We start from the raw sequence: 24,006 nt of genomic DNA on the forward strand, positions 1-24,006 counted from the left end.
TGGCATCATGAGGTAGGAAAATTGTGTGGATATATTGAAGCAACATCTCAAGACATCAGTCAGGAAGTTAAAGCTTGGTCTTCCAAATGGACATTGACCCCAAGCATAGTTCCAAAGTTGTGACAAAATGGCTTAAAGACAATAAAGTCAAGGTATTGGAGTGGCCATCACAAACCCTGACCTCAATCCTATAGAACATTTGTGGGCAGAACTGAAAAAGCGTGTGCGAGCAAGGAGGCCTACAAACCTGACTCAGTTACACCAGCTCTGTCAGGAGGAATGGGCCAAAATTCACCCAACTTATTGTGGGAAGCTTGTGGACGTCTACCCGAAATGTTTGACCCAAGTTAAACAATTTAAAGGCAGTGCTACCAAATAGTAATTGAGTGTATGTAGACATCTGACCCACTGGGAATGTGATGAAAGAAATAAAAGCTGAAATAAATCATTCTCTCTACTATTATTCTGACATTTCACAGTCTTAAAATAAAGTGGTGATCCTAACTGACCTAAGACAGGGAATTCTTACTAGGATTAAATGTCCGGAATTGTGAAGAACTGAGTTTAAATGTATTTGGCTAAGGTGTATGTAAACTTCCGACTTCAACTGTACATCTCGTGTCTGAGCTGTTAATTGCAACTACACTTTGTCTCTATACTGACGTTTTGCTTGTTTGATTGCCTTACGGAGGGCATAACTGCACTGTTTGTATTCAACTATATTCCCAGTCACCTTGCCATGGTTAAATGCGGTGGTGGCTTATGCTTATAGTTTGCACAAAGTCCAGGGTAGTTCCTTAAGTGCCGTCGTGGTATCGGTTTGAGGGGGAATTTACACGGCTGTGACTATAACCGAAGATAATTCTCTTGGGAGGTAATACGATCGGCATTTGATTGTAATGTATTCTAGGTCGGGTGAACAAAAGGACTTGAGTTTCTGTACGTTACCAACATCATCAGCTTTCTTCTTCCCGGAGAGGTCTTTTTTTCCTGTCTGCGTGGTGTACTGAACTCAGCTGGCTGATTGGACGGGGACAGTATATCCGGAGAGAGCCATGATTCCGTGAAACTGAGTATGCTACAATCCATGATGTCTCTCTGGAAGGAGATCCTCGCCCTGAGCTCGTCTACTTTACTGTCCAAGGACTGAACATTAGTGAGTAATATACTCGGTAGCGGTGGATGGTGTGCACGCCTAGAAGTCCACTCTGAATACCTCATATTGGAGCAGCCTCTGGGATAAGTTCAATTGCCCTGGGGGGTACGAACAAAGGACCCAGTTTGGGAAAGTCATATTTCTGGTCGTAATGCTAGTGGTTTACCGCCGCTCTGATATCCAAAAGTTCTTCCCGGCCGTATGTAATAACACAAAAAACGTTCTGGGCTAATAATGTAGGAAATAACACAAAAAACTATATATTGCTTTGGTGCCTGCCATGTCTGTCGGCACTATCTTCACTCATTATATACTCAGTGGACAGTTTATTAGGTACACCACCCTGTTCACAAAAATGGTTTGCTCCTACAGACAGTGAGTCACATGGCCTTGGATTGCTATATAAAGCAGGCAGAGCGGCATTGAGGCATTCAGTTACTGTTCGATAGAACGTCAGAATGGGCAAAACTAGTGACCGAAGCAACTTTGAGCGTGGTAGGTATGATTGTTGGTGCCACGGCCCTTGCAACGCAAGGGGAAACCCTACTTCAAGCCTCAGAGCGAGTGACGTCACTGATTGAAACGCTATTAGCGCGCACCACCGCTAACTAACTAGCCATTTCACATCGGTTACAGTAGGTATGATTGTTGGTGCCAGGCGCGCCGGTTCCAGTATCTCAGAAATGGCCGCCCTCCGGGGCTTTTCACACACGATAGTGTCTTGGGTTCACAGAGACAAACAAAAAACACCCAGTCAGCGGCAGTCATGTGGGCAAAAACAGCTTGTTGATGAGAGAGGTCGAAGAAGAATGGCAAGGTTTGTGCATGCTAACAGGCGGGCCACAAACAGGCATGTAACGGCGCAGTACAGTCCTTGTCAAGGACGGGCTATTGCAGCAGACGACAACACCGGGTACAACTCCTATCAGCTAAAAACAAGAAGAAGCGGCTCCAGTGGGCACGCGATCACCAACACTGGACAATTTAGGGGTGGATAAACATCCCTTGATACCAATATTGAGTAACAGTTCCATTCCCCGAATAATTCAGGATGTTCTGTGCGCAAAGACGGGACCGACCCGGTACCTAATAAACTGAACATGGAGTATAGGTTCTATATCTATGGTACCCTGTTCTAGACAGTATAGGTTCTATATACACTGCTCAAAAAAATAAAGGGAACACTTAAACAACACAATGTAACTCCAAGTCAATCACACTTCTGTGAAATCAAACTGTCCACTTAGGAAGCAACACTGATTGACAATAAATTTCACATGCTGTTGTGCAAATGGAAGAGACAACAGATGGAAATTATAGGCAATTAGCAAGACACCCTCAATAAATGAGTGGTTCTGCAGGTGGTGACCACAGACCACTTCTCCGTTCCTATGCTTCCTGGCTGATGTTTTGGTCACTTTTGAATGCTGGCGGTGCTTTCACTCTAGTGGTAGCATGAGACGGAGTCTACAACCCACACAAGTGGCTCAGGTAGTGCAGCTCATCCAGGATGGCACATCAATGCGAGCTGTGGCAAGAAGGTTTGCTGTGTCTGTCAGCGTAGTGTCCAGAGCATGGAGGCGCTACCAGGAGACAGGCCAGTACATCAGGAGACGTGGAGGAGGCCGTAGGAGGGCAACAACCCAGCAGCAGGACCGCTACCTCCGCCTTTGTGCAAGGAGGAGCAGGAGGAGCACTGCCAGAGCCCTGCAAAATGACCTCCAGCAGGCCACAAATGTGCATGTGTCTGCTCAAACGGTCAGAAACAGACTCCATGAGGGTGGTATGAGGGCCCGACGTCCACAGGTGGGGGTTGTGCTTACAGCCCAACACCGTGCAGGACGTTTGGCATTTGCCTGAGAACACCAAGATTGGCAAATTCACCACTGGCGCCCTGTGCTCTTCACAGATGAAAGCAGGTTCACACTGAGCATGTGACAGACGTGACAGAGTCTGGAGACGCCGTGGAGAACGTTCTGCTGCCTGCAACATCCTCCAGCATGACCGGTTTGGCGGTGGGTCAGTCATGGTGTGGGGTGGCATTTCTTTGGGGGGCCGCACAGCCCTCCATGTGCTCGCCAGAGGTAGCCTGACTGTCCAGGAGTTGGCGGATGCTTTAGTCCAGGTCTGGGAGGAGATCCCTCAGGAGACCATCCGCCACCTCATCAGGAGCATGCCCAGGCGTTGTAGGGAGGTCATACAGGCACGTGGAGGCCACACACACTACTGAGCCTCATTTTGACTTGTTTTAAGGACATTACATCAAAGTTGGATCAGCCTGTAGTGTGGTTTTCCACTTTAATTTTGAGTGTGACTCCAAATCCAGACCTCCATGGGTTGATAAATTGGATTTCCATTGATTATTTTTGTGTGATTTTGTTGTCAGCACATTCAACTATGCAAAGAAAAAAGTATTTAATAAGATTATTTCATTCATTCAGATCTAGGATGTGTTATTTTAGTGTTCCCTTTATTTTTTTGAGCAGTGTATATGGTCCCCTGTTCTAGACAGTATAGGTTCAATATCTATGGTCCTCTGTTCTAGACAGTATAGGTTCTATATCTATGGTACCCTGTTCTAGACAGTATAGGTTCTATATCTATGGTCCTCTGTTCTAGACAGTAAAGGCTTTGAGACTTTAGATTCTTCAAAGTAGCCACCCTTTGCCTTGATGACAGCTTTGCACACTCTTGGCATTCTCTCAACCAGCTTCATGAGGAATGCATTTCCAACGGTCTTGAAGGAGTTCCCACATATGCTGAGCACTTGTTAGCTGCTTTTCCTTCACTCTGCGGTCCAACTCATCCCAAACCATCTCAAATCAGGTGATTGTGGGGGCCAGGTCATCTGATGCAGCACTCCATCACTCTCCTTCTTGGTCAAATAGCCCTTACACAGCCTGGAGGTGTGTTGGGTCATTGTCCTGTTGAAAAACAAATGATAGACCCACTAAGCACAAACCAGATGGGATGGCGTATCGCTGCAGAATGCTGTGGTAGCCATGCTGGTTAAGTGTGCCTTGAATTCTAAATTAATCACTGACAGTGTCACCAGCAAAACACCTCCACACCTATCACACCTCTTCCTCCATGCTTCACTGTGGGAACCACACATGCAGAGATCATCCGTTCACCTATTCTGCATCTCACAAAGACACGGTGGTTGGAACCAAAAATCTCACATTTGGGCTCATCAGACCAAAGGACAGATTTCCACCGGTGTAATGTCCATTGCTCTTGTTTCTTGTCCCAAGCAAGTCTCTTCTTATTATTGGTGTCCTTTAGTAGTGGTTTCTTTGCAGCAATTCGACCATGAAGGCCTAATTATTTGTTACTTTTAATTTAAATTTTTTATTTACTTTTTTAACTTCTTAAAGCGTTGTTGGTTAAGGGCTTGTAAGTAAGCATTTCACTGTAAGGTCTACAACTGTTGTATTCAGCATTTCACTGTAAGGTCTACAACTGTTGTATTTGGCGCATGTGACAAATAAAATGTTATTTGATTTGATTCATGCAGTCTCCTCTGAACAGTTGGTGTTGAGATGTCTGCTACTTGAACTCTGTGAAGCGTTTATTTGGGCTTCAATTTCTGAGGCTGGTAACTGTAATGAACTGATCCTCTGCAGCAGAGGTAACTCTGGGTCTTCCTTTCCTGTGGCTGTCCTCACGAGAGCCAGTTTCATCATAGTGCTTGATGGTTTTTGCGACTGCACTTGAAGAAACTTTCAAAGTTCATGACATTTTCTGGATTGACTGCCCTTCATGTCTTAAAGTAATGATGAACTGTTGTTTCTCTTTGATTATTTGAGCTATTCTTGCCATAATATGGACTTGGTCTTTCACCAAATATGGCTATCTTCTGTATACCACCCTTACCTCGTCACAACTGATTGGCTCAAACACATTAAGATGGAAAGAAATTCCAGAAATGTACTTTTAACAAGGCACACCTGTTAATTTAAACGCATTCCAGGTGACTACTTCGTGAAGTTGGTTGAGAGAATGCTAAGAGTGTGCAAAGCTGTCATCAAGGCAAAGGGTGGCTAATCTCAAATATATCATATATTTTGATTTGTTAACCTCTATGGGCTAGGTGGGACGCTTGCGTCCCACCTACTCAACAGCCAGTGTAATCCCGTGGCGCGATATTCAAATACCTCAAAAATGCAAAAACTTCAATTTTTCAAACATATGACTATTTTACACCATTTTAAAGACAAGACTCTCGTTAATCTAACCACACTGTCCGATTTCAAAAAGGCTTTACAACGAAAGCAAAACATTAGATTATGTCAGCAGAGTACCCAGCCAGAAATAATCAGACACCCATTTTTCAAGCTAGCATAAAATGTCACATCAACCCAAACCACAGCTAAATGCAGCACTAACCTTTGATGATCTTCATCAGATGACAACCCTAGGACATTATGTTATACAATACATGCATGTGTTGTTCAATCAAGTTCATATTTATATCAAAAACCAGCTTTTTACATTAGCATGTGACTAGCATGTGACTAGCATTCCGACCGAACATTGCCGGTGAATTTACTAAATTACTCACGATAAACGTTCACAAAAAACATAACAATTATTTTAAGAATTATAGATACAGAACTCCTCTATGCACTCGATATGTCCGATTTTAAAATAGCTTTTCGGTGAAAGCACATTTTGCAATATTCTAAGTAGATAGCCCGGCATCACAGGGCTAGCTATTTAGACACCCAGCAAGTTTAGCACTCACCAAAGTCAGATTTACTATAAGAAAAATGTTATTACCTTTGCTTTTCTTCGTCAGAATGCACTCCCAGGACTTCTACTTCAATAACAAATGTTGGTTTGGTCCCAAATAATCCATTCTTATATCCAAATAGCGGCGTTTTGTTCGTGCGTTCAAGACACTATCCGAAAGTGTAAATAAGGGTGACGAGCATGGCGCATTTCGTGACAAAAAATGTATAAATATTCCATTACCGTACTTCGATGCATGTCAACCGCTGTTAAAAATAAATTTTTATGCCATTTTTCTCGTAAAAAAGCGATAATATTCCGACCGGGAAAGCGTGTATACGTACAAAGAGAGAGAAAATAAAAGCATCTCGTGCCCTCGTGCAACATCTCGTGCCCTCGAGTCTCAGAGTACTCTGACCAGCCACTATCCAAACGCGATAATGTGTTTCAGCCTGGGGCTGCCTCGATATCATTCAGCTTTTTCCCGGGCTCTGAGAGCCTATGGGAGCCATAGGAAGTGTCACGTTACAGCAAAGATCCTCAGTCTTCAATAAACAGAGTCAAGAAGCTCAAGGAATGGTCAGACAGGCCACTTCCTGTTCAGAATCTTCTCAGGTTTTTGCCTGCCATATGAGTTCTGTTATACTCACAGACACCATTCAAACAGTTTTAGAAACTTTAGGGTGTTTTCTATCCAAAGCCAATAATTATATGCATATTCTAGTTACTGGGCAGGAGTAGTAACCAGATTAAATCGGGTACGTTTTTTATCCGGCCGTGTCAATACTGCCCCCTAGCCCTAACAGGTTAACACTTTTTTGGTTACTATATGATTCCATATGTGTTATTTTATAGTTTATGTCTTGACTATTATTCTACAATGTAGAAAATAGTTTTAAAAAATAAAGAAAAACCCTTGAATGAGTAGGTGTGTCCAAACTTTTGACCGGTATTGTATATATATTGACTGAAGACAGGACAATTCCAATGGTTATGACGGAGACTGCAGTCATTTGGTTGGCCAATTACCGTCATCCAAAATTCTATGACCGTCACAACCCTAATCCCAACCCTCCACTCACCCCTGCCGTCGGAGCTCTCGCTGGGCCTCCTGCGGTGCCTGTTGTTGGGGTTGAGCATGGTGATGTAGCCACACTGGTGCTCCAGATCCACCTTCTCCCTCAGCAGCAGCAGGGCCTTGTGGACACACATGTTGGAGGAGGAGAACTCTGGGAGGAGGACGGGGCAGAAAGGGTTAAACTAGGATAACACAGAAAGATTTGTATATCAACTCTTACATGTGATACCTCTAACGTGTCAATTCTAACATGTGTCACTTCTTGTAGTCAACCAAATTGAATTGTTCACAGAGAAAGAAGAATAGGGCTTGAGAAAGCAACAGGTCTCTGACTTGATTATCTGAAACTATCGTCAGTTCTGCAGGCTCAGATAGATAGCAGCGCATCAAATACAGCAGCTAAAGAACCAGCTACCTCCTTTGAGATCTTCCTGGTCAAACGGGAAGGGGACGTGAACGGTCTCTCCATGACCCTGCAGCCCATGGCCCTGTGGACCAAGACAGACTTACGTTAGATTGTGATTGTGTGTGTGTGTGTGTGTGTGTGTGTGTGTGTGTGTGTGTGTGTGTCTTACCTGTATGAGTACAGCGGAGTGTGTGAGGGCGTCATTGAGCATGGTCAGCACGTTGGACGTGGGCACCACACCGGGGTCGTGACCCCAGGAAGTGATCAGCAACCTGTCAAAAACCTGGAACACATACAATAATCACCAGGAATCCTCACAACCAGAAAAAATGAGTTTGTCTTTCTGATGACAGGAAGTAGCTCTAAGGCCAGACAGCAAGGACCGGCGCTTCCCAGACACAGATAAAGGCTAGTCCTGAACAGACACAGATAAAGGCTAGTCCTGAACAGACACAGATAAAGGCTAGTCCTGAACAGACACAGATAAAGGCTAGTCCTGAACAGACACAGATAAAGGCTAGTCCTGAACAGACACAGATAAAGGCTAGTCCTGAACAGACACAGATAAAGGCTAGTCCTGAACAGACACAGATAAAGGCTAGTCCTGAACAGACACAGATAAAGGCTAGTCCTGAACAGACACAGATAAAGGCTAGTCCTGAACAGACACAGATAAAGGCTAGTCCTGAACAGACACAGATAAAGGCTAGTCCTGAACAGACACAGATAAAGGCTAGTCCTGAACAGACACAGATAAAGACTAGTCCTGAACTAGAACGGATGTTCAACGGAAGATCATCACTCAGTTTGATTTTTAGACCAAGAATAAGATTATTCTGTGTTTGGGAAACCAGTCCACAGAATATCGGACAATTAAAACTGACCTGGAAGACGTCCGTTAGTTTCTACAGACTGACCTGGAAGACGTCCGGTAGTTTCTACAGACTGACCTGGAAGACGTCCGGTAGTTTCTACAGACTGACCTGGAAGACGTCCGGTAGTTTCTACAGACTGACCTGGAAGACGTCCGGTAGTTTCTACAGACTGACCTGGAAGACGTCCGGTAGTTTCTACAGACTGACCTGGAAGACGTCCGGTAGTTTCTACAGACTGACCTGGAAGACGTCCGGTAGTTTCTACAGACTGACCTGGAAGACGTCCGGTAGTTTCTACAGACTGACCTGGAAGACGTCCGGTAGTTTCTACAGACTGACCTGGAAGACGTCCGGTAGTTTCTACAGACTGACCTGGAAGACGTCCGGTAGTTTCTACAGACTGACCTGGAAGACGTCCGGTAGTTTCTACAGACTGACCTGGAAGACGTCCGGTAGTTTCTACAGACTGACCTGGAAGACGTCCGGTAGTTTCTACAGACTGACCTGGAAGACGTCCGGTAGTCTCTACAGACTGACCTGGAAGACGTCCGGTAGTCTCTACAGACTGACCTGGAAGACGTCCGGTAGTCTCTACAGACTGACCTGGAAGACGTCCGGTAGTTTCTACAGACTGACCTGGAAGATGTCCGGTAGTTTCTACAGACTGACCTGGAAGATGACTGGTAGTTTCCGGAGCCTGGAGCCCTTGGACAGCAGCAGGGAGGGAGGACCCTGGCCGGTCACATGGTACAGGTAGAGCTTGAACCAGATGGAGCTCACCTCGGGGATGGCTGGGCCAATGTGCTACAGGGGGAACAATAAAGCACATTTATTCATTCATGTATGGTTGATTTAAATAGGGACAGATCCAAGCACATAATACTTTATGTACCATTACATAAATCAGATTAGCTGGCCAAGGTTCATGGAATTTACAAGAATGTTCAAATCCTGATCGAAAACAATAGCAGCCTAATCTACCCTCCTGACTGACTGTGGCCGATCCGCCCTGCTGGCTGACTGTGGCCGATCCGCCCTGCTGGCTGACTGTGGCCGATCCGCCCTGCTGGCTGACTGTGGCCGATCCGCCCTGCTGGCTGACTGTGGCCGATCCGCCCTGCTGGCTGACTGTGGCCGATCCGCCCTCCTGGCTGACTGTGGCCGATCCGCCCTCCTGGCTGACTGTGGCCGATCCGCCCTCCTGGCTGACTGTGGCCGATCCGCCCTCCTGGCTGACTGTGGCCGATCCGCCCTCCTGGCTGACTGTGGCCGATCCGCCCTCCTGGCTGACTGTGGCCGATCCGCCCTCCTGGCTGACTGTGGCCGATCCGCCCTCCTGGCTGACTGTGGCCGATCCGCCCTCCTGGCTGACTGTGGCCGATCCGCCCTCCTGGCTGACTGTGGCCGATCCGCCCTCCTGACTGTGGCCGATCCACCCTCCTGACTGTGGCCGATCCACCCTCCTGACTGTGGCCGATCCACCCTCCTGACTGTGGCCGATCCACCCTGACTGTGCTGTAAGCTCACGAGATCAGGATCGTTGAACAAATAAAAAAAAAACAATGGCTAATGAATTTAATTTCAATTGACTTCCTGGATGGACTGAATTGAAAAGTGACTTGACTCCAACCCTGGATCCCAGAAAGTGAGATGAGATGAAACCTGAGAAAAGGGTGAAATCCTGTTAGGCAGAGAGACAGGCTTGGTAACACGTCCTGTTAGGCAGAGAGACAGGCTTGGTAACACGTCCTGTTAGGCAGAGAGACAGGCTTGGTAACACGTCCTGTTAGGCAGAGAGACAGGCTTGGTAACACGTCCTGTTAGGCAGAGAGACAGGCTTGGTAACACGTCCTGTTAGGCAGAGAGACAGGCTTGGTAACACGTCCTGTTAGGCAGAGAGACAGGCTTGGTAACACGTCCTGTTAGGCAGAGAGACAGGCTTGGTAACACGTCCTGTTAGGCAGAGAGACAGGCTTGGTAACACGTCCTGTTAGGCAGAGAGACAGGCTTGGTAACACGTCCTGTTAGGCAGAGAGACAGGCTTGGTAACACGTCCTGTTAGGCAGAGAGACAGGCTTGGTAACACGTCCTGTTAGGCAGAGAGACAGGCTTGGTAACACGTCCTGTTAGGCAGAGAGACAGGCTTGGTAACACGTCCTGTTAGGCAGAGAGACAGGCTTGGTAACACGTCCTGTTAGGCAGAGAGACAGGCTTGGTAACACGTCCTGTTAGGCAGAGAGACAGGCTTGGTAACACGTCCTGTTAGGCAGAGAGACAGGCTTGGTAACACGTCCTGTTAGGCAGAGAGACAGGGTTGGTAACACGTCCTGTTAGGCAGAGAGACAGGCTTGGTAACACGTCCTGTTAGGCAGAGAGACAGGCTTGGTAACACGTCCTGTTAGGCAGAGAGACAGGCTTGGTAACACGTCCTGTTAGGCAGAGAGACAGGCTTGGTAACACGTCCTGTTAGGCAGAGAGACAGGCTTGGTAACACGTCCTGTTAGGCAGAGAGACAGGCTTGGTAACATGTCCTGTTAGGCAGAGAGACAGGCTTGGTAACAACACCAGCCAAGAATGAACACAAACAAGATAGCCTGTAGTTCTGTGTGTGTGTGCGTGTGTGTGTAGTGCGTGTGTGTGTGTTGTGCGCGTGTGTGTGTGTGTGCGTGTGTGTGTGTGTGTGTGTGTGTGTGTGTGTGTGTGTACTGGGCAGCGTGCACTGAGATGGCTTCAACCCAGACTACAGACCAGGGGAGAGAGGAATACTTGGAAAAACAAACAGAAGTTAGCATGTAGTTGTACAGTTGTATAGCTGTATAGTTCTATAGTTGTATAGCTGTATAGTTGTATAGTTGTATAGTTGTATAGTTGTATAGCTCTATAGCTGTATAGCTCTATAGTTGTATAGCTGTATAGTTGTATAGCTGTACAGTTGTATAGCTCTATAGTTGTATAGCTGTATAGTTTATAGTTCTATAGTTGTATAGTTGTATAGTTTATAGTTCTATAGTTGTATAGTTGTATAGTTTATAGTTCTATAGTTGTATAGCTGTATAGTTGTATAGCTGTATAGCTGTATAGTTCTTAGTTCTATAGTTGTATAGTTGTATAGTTGTATAGTTGTATAGCTGTATAGTTTATAGTTCTATAGTTCTATAGTTGTATAGCTGTATAGTTTATAGTTCTATAGTTCTATAGTTGTATAGCTGTATAGTTTATAGTTCTATAGTTCTATAGTTGTATAGTTGTATAGTTTATAGCTGTATAGTTGTATAGTTTATAGCTGTATAGTTGTATAGCTGTATAGTTGTATAGTTGTATAGTTTATAGTTCTATAGCTGTATAGTTCTATAGTTGTATAGTTTATAGTTCTATAGCTGTATAGTTGTATAGTTTTATAGCTGTATAGTTGTATAGTTGTATAGTTGTATAGTTTATAGTTTATAGTTGTATAGCTGTATAGTTTATAGCTCTATAGTTGTATAGTTTATAGCTGTATAGTTGTATAGCTGTATAGTTGTATAGTTGTATAGTTTATAGTTCTATAGCTGTATAGTTCTATAGTTGTATAGTTTATAGTTCTATAGCTGTATAGTTGTATAGTTTTATAGCTGTATAGTTGTATAGTTGTATAGTTGTATAGTTTATAGTTCTATAGCTGTATAGTTGTATAGTTGTATAGTTCATAGTTGTATAGCTCAATAGTTGTATAGTTTATAGTTGTATAGCTGTATAGCTGTATAGTTTATAGTTCTATAGCTCTATAGTTGTATAGTTCTATAGCTGTATAGTTTATAGTTCTATAGCTCTATAGTTGTATAGCTGTATAGTTGTATAGTTGTATAGTTTATAGTTCTATAGCTCTATAGCTGTATAGTTCTATAGCTCTATAGTTGTATAGTTTATAGTTCTATAGCTGTATAGTTTGTAGTTCTATAGTTTATAGTTGTATAGCTGTATAGCTGTATAGCTGTATAGTTGTATAGTTGTATAGTTCTATAGCTGTATAGTTGTATAGTTTATAGTTCTATAGTTTATAGTTCTATAGTTCTATAGTAGTATAGTTGTATAGTTCTATAGTTGTATAGCTCTATAGCTGTATAGTTGTATAGTTTATAGTTCTATAGTTCTATAGTTTATAGTTTATAGTTCTATAGTACTATAGTTCTGTTGTATAGTTCTATAGTTTATAGTTCTACAGCTGTATAGCTCTATAGTTGTATAGCTCTATAGTTCTATAGTTTATAGGTCTATAGTTGTGTAGTTGTGTAGCTGTATAGTTCTATAGTTCTATAGCTGTATAGCTGTATAGTTTATAGTTGTATAGTTGTATAGTTTTATAGTTTTATAGTTTTATAGTTGTATAGTTGTATAGTTGTATAGTTGTATAGTTTTATAGTTTTATAGTTGTATAGCTGTATAGTTGTATAGCTGTATAGCTGTATAGCTGTATAGTTGTATAGCTGTATAGTTGTATAGCTGTATAGTTGTATAGTTGTATAGTTGCATAGTTGTATAGTTCATAGATGTATAGCTGTATAGTTGTATAGTTTATAGTTGTATAGTTGTATAGTTCTATAGTTGTATAGTTGTATAGTTCATAGTTCATAGTTGTATAGCTGTATAGTTGTATAGTTCATAGTTGTATAGCTGTATAGTTGTATAGTTGTATAGTTCATAGTTGTATAGCTGTATAGTTTATAGTTCTATAGTTGTATAGTTTATAGCTGTATAGTTGTATAGCTGTATAGTTCTATAGTTGTATAGTTGTATAGTTCTATAGTTGTATAGTTGTATAGCTGTATACTTTATAGTTGTATAGCTGTATAGCTTATAGTTCTATAGCTGCATAGCTGTATAGTTGTATAGCTGTATAGTTTATAGTTGTATAGCTGTATAGCTGTATAGTTGTATAGCTGTATAGTTGTATAGCTGTATAGTTGTATAGTTCTATAGTTGTATAGTTTATAGTTCTATAGCTGTATAGTTGTATAGTTTATAGTTGTATAGCTGTATAGTTTATAGTTCTATAGTTTATAGTTCTATAGCTCTATAGTTCTATAGCTGTATAGCTGTATAGTTGTATAGCTGTATAGTTGTATAGCTGTATAGTTGTATAGTTCTATAGCTGTATAGTTGTATAGCTGTATAGTTTATAGTTCTATAGTTGTATAGTTTATAGTTCTATAGTTCTGTTGTATAGTTCTATAGTTCTATAGTTTATAGTTCTATAGTTCTATAGCTGTATAGCTCTATAGTTCTATAGTTGTATAGCTCTATAGGTCTATAGTTTATAGGTCTATAGTTTATAGGTCTATAGTTGTGTAGTTGTGTAGTTGTATAGCTGTATAGCTGTATAGCTCTATAGTTCTATAGTTGTATAGCTCTATAGTTGTATAGCTCTATAGTTCTATAGTTGTATAGCTCTATAGTTCTATAGTTGTATAGCTCTATAGTTCTATAGTTGTATAGCTCTATAGTTCTATAGCTCTATAGTTCTATAGTTGTATAGTTGTATAGCTCTATAGTTCTATAGTTTATAGGTCTATAGTTGTGTAGTTGTGTAGTTGTATAGCTGTATAGTTCTATAGTTCTATAGTTGTATAGTTGTATAGTTGTATAGCTCTATAGTTGTATAGTTGTATAGCTCTATAGTTGTATAGTTGTATAGCTCTATAGTTGTATAGTTGTATAGTTGTATAGCTCTATAGTTGTATAGTTCTATAGCTCTATAGTTGTACAGCTCTATATTTCTATAGTTGTATAGTTGTATAGTTGTATAGCTCTATAGCTGTATAGCTCTATAGTTCTATAGCTCTATAGTTGTATAGCTCTATAGTTCTATAGCTCTATGGTTCTATATTTGTATAGTTCTATAGTTGTATAGCTCTATAGTTGTATAGTTGTATAGCTCTATAGTTCTATAGCTCTATAGCTCTATAGTTCTATAGTTTATAGTTCTATAGCTGTGTAGCTGTATAGTTCTATAGTTCTATAGTTGTATAGCTCTATAGTTGTATAGCTCTATAGTTGTATAGCTCTATAGCTCTATAGCTCTATGGTTCTATAGTTGTATAGTTCTATAGTTGTATAGCTCTATAGTTGTATAGTTGTATAGCTCTATAGTTCTATGGTTCTTTAGTTGTATATTTGTATAGTTGTATAGTTCTATAGCTCTATAGTTCTATAGTTCTATAGCTCTATAGTTCTATAGTTTATAGTTATATAGCTGTATAGCTCTATATTTGTATAGTTGTATAGCTCTATAGTTCTATAGCTCTATAGTTCTATAGCTGTGTAGCTCTATATTTCTATAGTTGTATAGTTGTATAGCTGTATAGCTGTATAGTTGTATAGCTCTATAGTTCTATAGTTCTATAGCTCTATAGTTCTATAGTTTATAGTTCTATAGCTCTATATTTGTATAGTTGTATAGCTCTATAGTTCTATAGTTCTATAGCTCTATAGTTCTATAGTTTATAGTTCTATAGCTGTATAGTTTTATAGTTCTATAGCTGTATAGTTGTATAGTTGTGTAGTTCTGTAGTTGTATAGCTGTATAGTTGTATAGTTCTGTAGTTCTATAGTTCTGTAGTTGTATAGTTCTATAGTTGTATAGTTGTATAGTTCTATAGTTTATAGTTCTATAGTTGTATAGTTCAGAACTATACAACTACAGAACTATACAACTACAGTAGTTCTATAGTTGTATAGTTGTATAGTTGTATAGTTCTGTAGTTGTATAGTTTATAGTTCTATAGTTGTATAGTTGTATAGTTTATAGTTCTGTACTTGTATAGTTTATAGTTCTATAGTTGTATAGTTGTATAGTTCTATAGTTCTGTAGTTGTATAGTTGTATAGGTGTATAGTTCTGTAGTTGTATAGTTGTATAATTCTATAGTTGTATAGCTCTATAGTTGTATAGTTGTATAGTTGTATAGCTGTATAGTTCTGTAGTTGTATAGTTGTATAGTTCTATAGTTCTATAGTTCTATAGTTGTATAGTTGTATAGCTGTATAGCTCTATAGTTGTATAGTTGTATAGCTGTATAGCTCTATAGTTCTATAGTTGTATAGCTGTATAGCTGTATAGTTCTATAGTTGTATAGTTGTGTAGTTCTGTAGTTGTATAGTTGTATAGCTGTATAGTTGTATAGATGTATAGTTGTATAGCTCTATAGTTGTATAGCTCTATAGTTGTATAGCTCTATAGTTGTATAGCTCTATAGTTGTATAGCTCTATAGTTGTATAGCTCTATAGTTGTATAGCTCTATAGTTGTATAGCTCTATAGTTGTATAGTTGTATAGTTCTATAGTTGTATAGTTGTATAGTTGTATAGTTGTATAGCTCTATAGTTCTATAGCTGTATAGTTGTATAGCTGTATAGTTGTATAGCTGTATAGTTGTATAGCTGTATAGTTCTATAGCTGTATAGTTCTATAGTTTATAGTTCTATAGTTTATAGTTCTATAGTTTATAGTTCTATAGTTTATAGTTGTATAGTTCTATAGTTTATAGTTGTATAGCTGTATAGTTGTATAGTTGTATAGTTGTATAGTTGTATAGTTGTGTAGTTGTGTAGTTCTGTAGTTGTATAGTTGTGTAGCTGTATAGTTGTATAGTTGTATAGCTGTATAGCTCTATAGTTGTATAGCTCTATAGTTGTATAGCTCTATAGTTGTATAGCTCTATAGTTGTATAGCTCTATAGTTGTATAGTTCTATAGTTCTATAGTTGTATAGTTGTATAGTTCTATAGTTGTATAGTTGTATAGCTCTATAGTTCTAGTTGTATAGCTGTATAGTTCTATAGTTTATAGTTCTATAGTTGTATAGTTGTATAGTTGTATAGCTCTATAGTTGTATAGTTGTATAGTTGTATAGTTGTATAGCTCTATAGTTCTAGTTGTATAGCTGTATAGTTCTATAGTTTATAGTTCTATAGTTGTATAGTTGTATAGTTGTATAGCTCTATAGTTGTATAGTTGTATAGTTGTATAGTTGTATAGCTCTATAGTTGTATAGCTGTATAGTTGTATAGCTGTATAGCTGTATAGCTGTATAGTTGTATAGTTGTATAGCTGTATAGTTCTATAGTTTATAGTTCTATAGTTTATAGTTCTATAGTTCTATAGTTGTATAGTTGTATAGTTGTATAGTTGTATAGCTCTATAGTTCTATAGTTCTATAGTTGTATAGCTGTATAGTTGTATAGCTGTATAGTTCTATAGTTTATAGTTCTATAGTTGTATAGTTCTATAGTTGTATAGCTGTATAGCTGTATAGTTCTATAGTTTATAGTTCTATAGTTGTATAGTTGTATAGTTGTATAGTTCTGTAGTTCTGTAGTTTTATAGTTCTATAGTTGTATAGCTCTATGCAGCGCCTTGCTAAAGTATTCATCCCTCTTGGCTTTTTTCCTATTTTGTTGCATTACAACCTGTAATTGAAATGGATTTTTATTTGGATTTAATGTAATGGACATAGACAAAATATTCCAAATTGGTGAAATAAAATGAAAAATAATGACTTGTTTAAAAAAATTAAAAAAAAACGGGAAAGTGGTGCATGCATAATTATTCACCACCTAAGATCTGGTGCAGCCAATGACATTTTACATTTTAGTCATTTAGAGTCTGTTGCCCCAGAGTCTGCAACACCACCAAGCAAGCAGCACCATGAAGACCAAGGAGCTCTCCAAACAGGTCAGGGACAAAGTTGTGGAGAAGTACAGATCAGGGTTGGGTTATAAAAAAATATCCAAAACATTGAACATAAATCCATTATTAAAAAAAGGAAAGAATATGGCACCATAACAAACCTGCCAAGAGAGGGCCGCCCACCAAAACTCACGGACCAGGCAAGGGGGGCATTAATCAGAGAGGCAACAAAGAGACCAAAGATAACCCTGAAGGAGCTGCAAAGCTTCACAGCAGAGATCTGTCCATAGGACCACATTAAGCTGTACACTCCACAGAGCTGGGCTTTACGGAAGAGTGGCCAGAAAAAAGCCATTGCTTAAAGAAGAAAATAAGCAAACACATTTGTGTGGTGGCAGCATCATGCTGTGGGGATGTTCTCCATCGGCAGGGACTGGGAAACTGGTCAGAATTGAAGGAATGATGAATGGCACTAAATACAGGGAAATTCTTGAGGGAAACCTGTTTCAGTCTTCCAGAGATTTGAGACTGGGACGGAGGTTCACCTTCCAGCAGGACAATGACCCTAAGCATACTGCTAAAGCAACACTCGAGTAGTTTAGTGGTTTAAGGAGCTAACATTTAAATGACTTGGAATGGCCAAGTCAAAGCACAGACCTCAATCCAATTGAGAATCTGTGGTATGACTTAAAGATTTCTGTGTACCAGCAGAACCCACCCAACTTGAAGGAGCTGGAGCAGTTTTGCCTTGAAGAATAGGCAAACATCCCAGTGGTTAGATGTGCCAAGCTTATAGAGACATACCCCAAGAGACTTGCAGCTGTAATTGCTGCAAAAGGTGGCTCTACAAAGTATTGACTTTGGGGGGGGGGAATAGTTATGCACGTTCAAGTTCCGCTTTTTTTGTCTTATTTCTTGTTTGTTTCACAAGAAAAAATATTTTGCATCTTCAAAGTGGTAGGCATGTTGTGTAAATCAAATGATACAACCCCCCCCCCTCCAAATTTTTTTTATTTTAATTCCAGGAGAAATGCCAAGGTGGGTGAATAATTTCACAACCCACTGTAGTTGTATAGTTCTCTGTTCTCCCTGTCAGTCAGATACCAGACTGCAGTCTGTCCAGGACAAACTGCTTTCCAGTCTGAATGAGTGTGAATCCCCAGACCTGTTGTGTGTGTTCTGGAGCAGTCTCAGAGCATGGTGACCAGTGCTCGCTCGCTCGCACGCACGCACACACACACACTCTCAACAGGCCCTAGTCAGTCAGAGGAGGAGCCTGTGGGGGTGAGAGAAAGGTCTGTGAAGTGAAAGGTCTGTGAAGTGAAAGGTCTGTGAAGTGAAAGGTCTGTGAAGTGAAAGGTCTGTGAAGTGAAAGGTCTGTGAAGAGAAAGGTCTGTGAAGGGGGACCAGTGTGTACCTGAGGTGTGCAGCTGCTGATAGGCCGGATCTCGTTGCTGAGCGGTGCCATGGAGACCAGTAGTTTGTAGTTCTTGTTGAGGACACGGCTGCAGGTGGCCTGGTCTAAACCCAGCAGACTCTCACAGCGGAGCATGTCCAGGGGCAGGCCTGGGGGGGATCAATCACACACACGGACGAAGAGACACACACACACACGGACGAAGAGACACACACACACACGGACGCAGACAACACACACACACGGACGCAGAGACACGGATGTATTGCGCGCACACACACACACACACACACACACACACACACACACACGTCAGGGATCCTGTTAGGAAAATTTGGTGTCAGACATTTGACCGGCAGCATTTTAATGAGGCGGACATTTTGAGAAATGTACTGGAACCATAATGCATTGGGTGTGGATCCTGATTAGGGCGTCCACCCACGGTGTTCAGAATAACAGAAATAAACATTTACATTATGGTAATTCATATTAACAGAAAACGCAAGTCCAGGATGCAACGATGTGCGTTTCTTCTTTACGAATTCTGATGTGAATTTGAACGTGTTAGAATAACTGTCCACGTTTCCTTTTCCTCAGCCAACAAGACGAGTAACGAACAGCAAAATAACTAGCCCGTCAATCTTCTGCTATCCACTACTAGAAAAGTTGACCTATTCAATTGGCCAGCTTGTCATTCTGTGCGACAAAGAAACAAACAGACTCTGGGACAGTTGTAGAGATAAATCCCAAATTCATACAACCAGTAGGCCTAGACTACATTACTAAACAACATTAAAAAGCAATGAGTCTGATGCAACAGCTCAGAACATTTAGATAACAAGGCTGATCAACTATTATTTCTTCACATTATAAAGCACAGCAATGCGCACAAGGCAGTAGGCCACGTATACAAATGTTCCTTCCATAATGCAATTAGCAGGAAAAACACTGTTGTCAAAAGTCCACTGCACATGACAGATGGAAATATCTGTTTGAAATGTATGAAGAGGGGAGATCTAAAGATGCAACAACTAGCATGGGATGCTAATATGACTAGGATTATCATCAACTAGCATGGGATGCTAATATGACTAGGATTATCATCAACTAGCATGGGATGCTACTATGACTAGGATTATCATCAACTAGCATGGGATGCTAATATGACTAGGATTATCATCAACTAGCATGGGTTGCTACTATGACTAGGATTATCATCAACTAGCATGGGTTGCTACTATGACTAGGATTATCATCAACTAGCATGGGATGCTAATATGACTAGGATTATCATCAACTAGCATGGGATGCTAATATGACTAGGATTATCATCAACTAGCATGGGATGCTAATATGACTAGGATTATCATCAACTAGCATGGGATGCTAATATGACTAGGATTATCATCAACTAGCATGGGATGCTAATATGACTAGGATTATCATCAACTAGCATGGGATGCTAATATGACTAGGATTATCATCAACTAGCATGGGATGCTAATATGACTAGGATTATCATCAACTAGCATGGGATGCTAATATGACTAGGATTATCATCAACTAGCATGGGATGCTAATATGACTAGGATTGTGCCTTTGGCTACTGGACAATGAAAGAAAGTCGATTTGAAAACCAATAGAACGTGAGAGAAATATGCTACTGGTTTCAATGGCATATGGAAGCCAAATTAATTTCCTCCACGTTTCTATGGTCTGATTTTAACTAGGCTACTTTGAAGCAAGGACGTGCCTCATAATATGTAGTAAAACCTTCAGGTTTCCAACAACTAAAGAAAATGTTTTCAAAATGCATTCTGCCTCCAGCTCATTGCAAAGTGGTGTGTGACATACTGATGAAGTCTGCTTTCCGCTGTCGCTGTTTGAGATGCTGTCGCTGCTGACAGATTTCCCGCTCAAAGGCTCTGTCTGTGTGCTGTACGCGTGTGATAAGATACATAACGAATATACTGTACACATGAGACAATTTAATTAACACTAAATTATACAAATGTTCCTATTGACCGATGAGCATGACCAGTTAAATTGATTTACATTGACTGGTATTTCCATCAATAATAAACATTATTTCACAATGGGATTTTTTTTTTTCTTCCTTCATCTGGACAATTGGCCAGCCAGCACCGATTTTGTTCGTCCGCATTTCTATTTTTGTATCGGCCAAAGCCTGTTACCGGCTAACCAAAACACTGACTGACGTGTCAAATCAAATCAAACTTTGTCACATGCGCCGAATACAACAAGTGTAGACTTTACCGTGAAATGCTGAATACAACAAGTGTAGACTTTACCGTGAAATGCTGAATACAACAAGTGTAGACTTTACCGTGAAATGCTGAATACAACAAGTGTAGACTTTACAGTGAAATGCTGAATACAACAGGTGTAGTAGACCTCACAGTGAAATGCTGAATACAACAGGTGTAGTAGACCTCACAGTGAAATGCTGAATACAACAGGTGTAGTAGACCTCACAGTGAAATGCTGAATACAACAGGTGTAGTAGACCTCACAGTGAAATGCTGAATACAACAGGTGTAGTAGACCTCACAGTGAAATGCTGAATACAACAGGTGTAGTAGACCTCACAGTGAAATGCTGAATACAACAGGTGTAGTAGACCTCACAGTGAAATGCTGAATACAACAGGTGTAGTAGACCTCACAGTGAAATGCTGAATACAACAGGTGTGGTAGACCTCACAGTGAAATGCTGAATACAACAGGTGTGGTAGACCTCACAGTGAAATGCTGAATACAACAGGTGTAGTAGACCTCACAGTGAAATGCTGAATACAACAGGTGTAGTAGACCTCACAGTGAAATGCTGAATACAACAGGTGTAGTAGACCTTACAGTGAAATGCTGAATACAACAGGTGTAGTAGACCTCACAGTGAAATGCTGAATACAACAGGTGTAGTAGACCTCACAGTGAAATGCTGAATACAACAGGTGTAGTAGACCTCACAGTGAAATGCTGAATACAACAGGTGTAGTAGACCTCACAGTGAAATGCTGAATACAACAGGTGTAGTAGACCTCACAGTGAAATGCTGAATACAACAGGTGTAGTAGACCTCACAGTGAAATGCTGAATACAACAGGTGTAGGTAGACCTTACAGTGAAATGCTGAATACAACAGGTGTAGTAGACCTCACAGTGAAATGCTGAATACAACAGGTGTAGACCTCACAGTGAAATGCTGAATACAACAGGTGTAGACCTCACAGTGAAATGCTGAATACAACAGGTGTAGTAGACCTCACAGTGAAATGCTGAATACAACAGGTGTAGTAGACCTCACAGTGAAATGCTGAATACAACAGGTGTAGTAGACCTCAGAGTGAAATGCTGAATACAACAGGTGTAGTAGACCTCACAGTGAAATGCTGAATACAACAGGTGTAGTAGACCTTACAGTGAAATGCTGAATACAACAGGTGTAGTAGACCTCACAGTGAAATGCTGAATACAACAGGTGTAGTAGACCTCACAGTGAAATGCTGAATACAACAGGTGTAGTAGACCTCACAGTGAAGTGCTGAATACAACAGGTGTAGTAGACCTCACAGTGAAATGCTGAATACAACAGGTGTAGTAGACCTCACAGTGAAATGCTGAATACAACAGGTGTAGTAGACCTCACAGTGAAATGCTGAATACAACAGGTGTAGTAGACCTCACAGTGAAATGCTGAATACAACAGGTGTAGTAGACCTTACAGTGAAATGCTGAATACAACAGGTGTAGTAGACCTTACAGTGAAATGCTGAATACAACAGGTGTAGTAGACCTCACAGTGAAATGCTGAATACAACAGGTGTAGTAGACCTTACAGTGAAATGCTGAATACAACAGGTGTAGTAGACCTTACAGTGAAATGCTGAATACAACAGGTGTAGTAGACCTCACAGTGAAATGCTGAATACAACAGGTGTAGTAGACCTCACAGTGAAATGCTGAATACAACAGGTGTAGTAGACCTCACAGTGAAATGCTGAATACAACAGGTGTAGTAGACCTCACAGTGAAATGCTTTATTTACAAGCCCTTAACCAACAGTGCAGTTCAAGAACAAGAAAATATTTACCAAGTAGAATAAAATAAAAAAATTATAAAAAGTAACACAACAATAACGAGGTCTGTGAAACTTAAAAATACTAAAGAAATGGCAACTTTATCAACTGTGGTAACAGAAAGAAATGTCTTTGCCAAAGACTACATTTGAGATTCTCAGAAGTTTTGACTCAATGTACTTTCTCTGTTCCTATATCGTGCCTACCGGGGGCACTGGTACTGAGTTAGTGTGCAGGGGTACAGGTTAGTTGAGGTAACCTGTACATGTAGGTGGGGATGAAGTGACTATGCATAGATAATAAACAGCAAGTAGCAGCAGTATACAAAAGGAGGGGGGGGGTCAATGTAAATTGTCCGGTGGCGATTTTATGAATTGTTCAGCAGTCTAATGGCTTGGGGGTAGAAGCTGCTGAGGAGCCTTTTGGTCCTAGACTTGGCGCTCCGGTACCGCTTGCCGTGCAGTAGCAGAGAAAACAGTCCAGAACTTGGGTGACTGGAGTCTTTGACAATTGGCTTTTATGGGCTTTCCTCTGACACCGCCTGGTATAGAGGTCCTGGATGGCAGGAAGCTTGGCCCCAGTGATGTACTGGGCCGTTCACACTACTCTCTGTAGTGCCTTACGGTCAGAGGCCGAGCAGTTGCCATACCAGGCTGGGATGTAACCGATCAGGATGCTCTCGATGGTGCAGCTGTAGAACCTTTTGAGGATCTGGGAACCCATGCCAAATCTTTTCAGTTTCTTGAGGTGGAAAAGGTTTTGAGGTGCCCTTTTCATGACAGTCTTGGTATGTTTGGACCAAGATAGTCGCACACAGAGAGATTAACCACAACCCTGACGGACGTAGAGATGAACCACAACTCTGATGGACGTAGAGATGAACCACAACCCTGATGGACGTAGAGATTAACCACAACCCTGATGGACGTAGAGATTAACCACAACCCTGATGGACGTAGAGATTAACCACAACCCTGACGGACGTAGAGATTAACCACAACCCTGATAGACGTAGGGATTAACCACAACCCTGATGGACGTAGAGATGAACCACAACCCTGATGGACGTAGAGATCAACCACAACCCTGATAGACGTAGGGATTAACCACAACCCTGATGGACGTAGAGATTAACCACAACCCTGATAGACGTAGGGATTAACCACAACCCTGATGGACGTAGAGATTAACCACAACCCTGATGGACGTAGAGATTAACCACAACCCTGATAGACGTAGGGATTAACCACAACCCTGATGGACGTAGAGATTAACCACAACCCTGATAGACGTAGGGATTAACCACAACCCTGATGGACGTAGAGATTAACCACAACCCTGATGGACATATCACACAGAGATTAAACAGCAGCACTATAAACACAAACAAAAGGTATGTTGATTCTGAAATTAGAGTCTCGATGTTGTTTTCATCACACTCAGTTCTGTTGGCTGGAGTATTTCATTTACACACTCAGTTCTGTTGGCTGGAGTATTTCATTTACACCGAAAAATAAACATTTACAATAACTGAATGTCAATAAACTTGCCTTGATTAAAGCACCCAACACCCCCTAA

The 24,006-nt window shown here is 41.0% G+C and overlaps 1 protein-coding gene across 3 annotated transcripts in view; it reads right to left on the reverse strand.

Moving 5' to 3' along the window:
• The window catches only part of fam91a1 (family with sequence similarity 91 member A1), a 112,769-nt gene that overhangs the window by 11,695 nt on the left and 77,068 nt on the right, over positions 1-24,006 (reverse strand). For all 3 annotated transcript variants that reach the window (XM_045695090.1, XM_045695088.1, XM_045695089.1), the window contains 5 exons: positions 18,330-18,478; positions 8,919-9,053; positions 7,544-7,657; positions 7,384-7,456; positions 6,973-7,119 (listed from right to left, as the gene is read on the reverse strand). In XM_045695090.1, the coding sequence (XP_045551046.1) occupies positions 6,973-7,119; positions 7,384-7,456; positions 7,544-7,657; positions 8,919-9,053; positions 18,330-18,478 (618 nt within the window). The remainder of the gene's footprint in view (positions 1-6,972; positions 7,120-7,383; positions 7,457-7,543; positions 7,658-8,918; positions 9,054-18,329; positions 18,479-24,006) is intronic.

The sequence above is a fragment of the Salmo salar genome, chromosome ssa14 (assembly GCF_905237065.1).
Source record: "Salmo salar chromosome ssa14, Ssal_v3.1, whole genome shotgun sequence".
In the NCBI taxonomy this organism is placed as follows: Eukaryota; Metazoa; Chordata; class Actinopteri; order Salmoniformes; family Salmonidae; genus Salmo; species Salmo salar.